We start from the raw sequence: 5,649 nt of genomic DNA on the forward strand, positions 1-5,649 counted from the left end.
AAATTATCAACAACTTAGTATGATAAAAAAATTATATAATACATTACAAAAATTTAAAACAGTGTCTAGAGTTAGGATTAAAATTAACGAAAGTTCATCGAGTTTTAAAATTCGAGCAATCGCCTTGGCTCAAAACTTATATAGATAAAAATACTAACTGTAGAAAATTAGCAAAAAACGAATTTGAAAAAAATTTTTATAAACTAATGAAAAACGCTGTATTTGGTCAGACTATGTAAAATGTAAGAAAACACAAAGATGTACAATTAAAAACTGAATGGGAGGGTAGATATGGCGTCAAAGAATTGTTATGTAAGCCAAATTTCCATAGTCTTACCATGTTTGATTAAGGTATTGTAATTATTCAAATGAAAAAAAGTTAAAGTCTTTTTTAATAAACCTATCTACGTTGGTTTTTGCATTCTAGATTTATCTAAAACATTTATTTATGATTTTCATTATAATAACGTAAAAAAGAACTTTAAAAATGATGAGTTCAAATTAATGTATACAGACACAGATAGTCTCATCTATTATTTTACTGTACCATATATCTATAAAATTATCAAACGTGATATCTCAAAGTTTGACACCTTTGACTACCCGGCGGATAATGTTTATAATATGCCATGTGCCAATAACTAAAGTGCCGGGTCTGATGAAGAATGAGAAAAATGGTGAAATCATGACTGAATTCCCTGGACTCAGGGCTACATTATACGCATTTAAAACATCCAAGAACAAAAAAGGCTAAAAAACGAGCAAAGGGAGTCAAGGGTCCTACTTTGAGAACCATCACGTTTGATGATTTCATTCAATGTCTCGAAAATCATGTGAATTTAACGATAAACAATACTTGATAAAATCAAACAAACATAATGTTCAAATGATTGCGCAAAAAAAAATTGCATTGAGCTGGGCTGATGATGTGCCAGCTTATTGACGGCAGCCACGACACCCTACCATGGGGCTATAAAAACACGAAAATTATTGTAGATGATGATGATGACGACGAGATAATAATTAAAAAAAGAAAACTGATGTAAATAGTTGTAAATTAAAAAAAAAAAGAACTTATGTATATATGTGTAAATTAAAAAAAGAAAGCTTTTGAAAATTAGTTTAAGGTTTGTAAAAATTATTTCTAAGTTTTTTTGTAAAATTAGTTTTAAGGTTTGAAAATAAAAAAATGTATATATACAATTAAAAATTTTGTTTTTATTTATTAGAATACAATATGAGTTTTTACAGGTCTGATTTATCAATCCAGGTATTGTGAGAACTGTCGAAGCCAAGCCACTTTACATATAATTTATTTCCACGTTTTTTTATAATTTTTTCTATCAGATAGACATCTGGATGCTTGACTTTGCTGAGTTCTTCACCATAAAATCCACCTTCAATTGGCTTATCTTGATAGTCTACAAGTTTGTACGTTGTTGGATTTGTATTCTGCAGTGTCTTGATTGTAAAAATTTCAGTGGCCCAATTGGGTGTGTAGCCGTTTTGAAATGCATGTTTGTACTTGCTGATTCGAACTTTGTCTGCAACTTTGAATTTATTTTTTCGTGCTTGCCGCTGAGCTTGAGGAGGTTTGTATATTTTTTCAAATATCCTTCTCATTTTTAGCAGTTACATCAATAGGCTCCAGTTGAATAGTACGATGTTTTCTAGTATTATAATTGTGTACTAAATCTTTCAATATATAAATCCACTTATAATTTCCACGAGCGGTGAATTGACGCCACATCTTATTCTTAAGTGTTCGATTTAAACATTCACATATTGATGCCTTCAAGTTGCTGAATGTTGAGTACATGTTGATGTTTTTACGTTTCATAAGTTCTTGAAATTCTTTGTTATAAAATTCTTTGCCTTGGTCAACATGCAGATTTTTTGGTACACGTCCTTGTTGAAATATAGATTTCATTGCACTAGTGACATCACTGCTACTTTTATTTTTAGTCGGTACAGCTCAAGCATACTTTGAAAAAATATCTATGGCAGTTAGCAGATATTCGTTTTCTTTATTCACTGTTGCATAAGGAATCATTTTAACTAGATCAGCTTGCTAAGTTTCATCAAGTGCTCGTATGTCGACATGACGACGTTGGTAATTTCTGCGTGCTGGTCTGTGCAGCTTATACTCTATTACTGATTTTTTGTCCTTCATTTTCAACAAAAGTTCTAGTTTCCAGTTCTTTTATTAGCTGTGTATTTCTACTAATGAATTCGTTTCGTGACTGTATACGTTTTATTATATTTTTTAATTCTTGACTTTTTTTTTTTTAAAGCGTCACAATAGAGTCCAGTGTTACCACTCGAGAGTGCAAGTGTGAAATGATCTCTGACTGACCATTCCTCATACTATCATACAATAGAGACAGCTCTTTGTGTACAAGTTCACGTGTAAATTTGACAGTTGACGCATCACTGTCTTCAGCTGGTTTGCCAACATGACACAGTCTCTTGTTCTCAACATCATACTGTCTATCAACAGTTTTGTGAAATCCTCGTCTAGGTGGTCCTAGTGGTCTACTGATTGCAACACCAGTTGGTAGTGAATGTCTAAAAATATCGATACTCATTTTTGTTCTTTTTACTTCAACAGTCGGCGAGTAAATGACATAAATTTGATGCAGCGGCTGCTAAAAAATAATTCCTGCTCCTCGTAGCTCTTCGATAATTGATATAATTTCATTGGTGTGACTTGGAGTTCTAGCTGCTTGAGATGCCATGAGTAAACGAAGACGGTCGACTAGCTTATTTGGATCATCCCAGTAGACATAATCGATACATGCTTTTTTCTTTTTCGCAATCATGAAATCAGGTAATCCTTTACCTCTTGATAAGTTTGTATTTTTAGCATGAAAATCTGCAATATAATTGTTATACTTGATTGTCGAGTTTTTATAAAAACTACCATCTGGCTTATAATTTTTTCTATGAGCATTCGTCATCTTTACAATTTCAAGATATTTATTTTTGTCATTCTGTGTGACTTTTGAATCATCTGGTGATTTTTTCAATAATAATTCCAATAAACCGGGAGTCACTGAGTAATTTTTATTTTTTATATTAATCTCAGTATTATCAAAAATTATTTCAGAATCACCAATGTAAAAATCATCGAAACGTCGACGGACCCCATATCTCATATCTATATCTTTACTTCATTTGCACACTTTAGTTAAATAAGACTTTATTTCATTGCTAGCTGGCTTAGCAGAGGTACTTGATGCAGCAGGAAATATTTGTATTACTTCCAGAGTTCCGCTTCTATCTCCAGATATAAGACTATCGTAATTACTTGCTTTATCAAGTTCTGTATCATTATTCACTGTTGAATTATTTTTTTTTAACTTCTTGTTTGACTTTAGATAATTCAACTAGACTCTGCAGAGGTGTAACAATAGGCTTGAACATTTCACCCATTGCTTTCTTAGCCATGTCTTTACCCAACTTGAGCATTCTGTGCTTCCGTCAGGTTACATCACTAGCCTGAGATATCTGATGTAAGACATCTCGTTGCTCTGAAAGTTCTTCAGTCTTCATGTGGATGCGTTGGAGTTCACTTAATCACTGATTACTATTTATCAAGTACAAGTTAATTTGTACTAATAAAGCAGTCGAATCCTTTTCTATATCTTCCACTATTCAGCTCACTACCTTCGTCAATCACTACAAAACCATATTTACCATCATCATTCCAACATGCTGAACACAAGTCTTTGAATAAATTGTATTGCATGTCAGTATTTACATGATCGTCATACACATGTTTTAAGTTCATCTCATCTTGAGGAAAGAGAACTATAAAATTTGCATTGTCGCGTATCAAATGTTGAGAAATACGTGTTAAGTTTACCAGAGATAAAAACTGTCATTATCTTTATGCCGACCCATAGAAAAATATGCTCTGATATGATCTTATTTTTCATAAGCGACATCATCAAATATCATCAATGAGTTTGATTTTGCATCTTCCGGTTTCAGTACTTCTTTGTCCTCGTTGAATGTAAAAAATTCAATACCTTGTATTGGTTTGAGTAGTGATTCGAAAAATTTATATTTCGGCTGGTTCAGAGATTTTGAGTAGAGATAAATATTATCAAATCTCAAGCCGTTGGGGTGTATGATGAGCGAAAGCAGATCATTTGTTTTTCCTCCATTTGATAGACCACAAAATATAGCACGTACACTGTTTGGTAATATAGCATCATGTCTCTTGACTTTTTTCAATCCCGTACCTTGAACAATTTGATCAAAATTTATTACTGGCAACTTGGCCTCTTGACTTTTAAACTCCATGTTGATAGTTTGCGGTCACAGCAACAATTCACTTAGTCAGCTAGAAGTACCAGGTTTTTTTATCATTTTAAGTCAACTATAATGCTGCTACTATAGAGAGCAGACGTGTAGAGACCAGTGGTAGAGGTTTCGTAAACAGTATTATCAATAAGCTACCATTTGAACTACATATAGCTAGATGCCAGTACTGTGGACCAAGTACAAAGCTAGTCTAGAGATTAGCTCGTGGAGATCCTGGAATTAATCCTCTGGATGCTGCGTGTAAAGAACACGATATCGCATATTCGTATAATCGTGATAATTTGGCGGAGCGTAACGAAGCTGATCATATACTTGCTGAGAAGGCGTGGCAACGTCATCAGTCAAAAGACGCTGGTATTGGTGAAAAAGCTACTGCGTGGAGTGTAAATAAAATCATGAAGATGAAAAAATCATTCGGAATGGGGTTGGATAAGAGAACAACTGGCAAGAGAAAGACTAGTGTAAAGAAACAAGTGACACTAAGACAAGTTGTCACAGCTGCTAAAAAGTCCGTGACTCCTGGTGGTGATCCAATCAAAACAGCGTTGAAAGGAGCTCGTCAGGCAGTGAAAAAATCTGGTGGGAAAAAAATATCAGGCTGCCACGAATTTTACCAGTTCCATCTAAAGTTAGTGGTGCACTGCCATTATTAATACCACTTTTTGCCGGTCTGAGGGCAATAGGAGATTTGGCTTGAGGTGCAGCTGGTATAGCAAAATCTGTAAATGATGCTAGTGCAACTAAAGATCGATTGGGGGAGAGCAAACGACATAATTCAAAAATGGAACAAATAGCCATGGTTAAAGGCTTATATTTGAGGCCTTACAGATGTGGTATGGGCTTATACTTCAGACTATATCCAGTCGGCAGAGGATGCAAATCAAAAAACAAGTAGAGCTACCACATCGAGCACTCACAAACATTGATTTATTGAAATACGCTAAAGCTCTAAAAATTCCAAACTTTCGTGGTGTTTTCATGAGAAATGATTTACCTGAAACTGGACCAAGAAAAAATGAATCAGCTATTATTAATCTCGATGATAAACATGGACCTGGTATTCATTGAGTTACATACAAGAAAAATGATGATAAAGTTGTTTGATTTGACAGTTTTGGTGATTTACAACCACTGCAAGATCTTATGAAATATCTCGATGTTGGTAGCGTAAAATATAATCACAAAAGATATCCGGATTTTGATACAATTATATGTAGACATTTGTGTCTCAAATTTCTCACTGGACAACTATTAATTGAAGTGACTCTGTGTACAACACATCAGCCATGGCTGAGTCATTCACATTAACGCTGACGG

The 5,649-nt window shown here is 33.9% G+C and overlaps 1 protein-coding gene across 1 annotated transcript; it reads right to left on the reverse strand.

Annotated features, from left to right (window-relative positions):
• Positions 1-1,245: 1,245 nt before the first annotated feature.
• LOC103574265 (uncharacterized) lies at positions 1,246-1,623 on the reverse strand. The gene has a single exon (XM_008553677.1). It carries the CDS (start codon positions 1,621-1,623, stop codon positions 1,246-1,248), a length of 378 nt encoding a protein of 125 aa, XP_008551899.1.
• Positions 1,624-5,649: the final 4,026 nt, after the last annotated feature.

This window comes from Microplitis demolitor, chromosome 8, assembly GCF_026212275.2.
Source record: "Microplitis demolitor isolate Queensland-Clemson2020A chromosome 8, iyMicDemo2.1a, whole genome shotgun sequence".
Taxonomy (NCBI): domain Eukaryota; kingdom Metazoa; phylum Arthropoda; class Insecta; order Hymenoptera; family Braconidae; genus Microplitis; species Microplitis demolitor.

Coding starts and splice junctions, on each gene's coding strand:
- LOC103574265 (XM_008553677.1), bottom strand. CDS start 1,623: ATGAGAAGGATATTTGAAAAAATATACAAACCTCCTCAAGCTCAGCGG.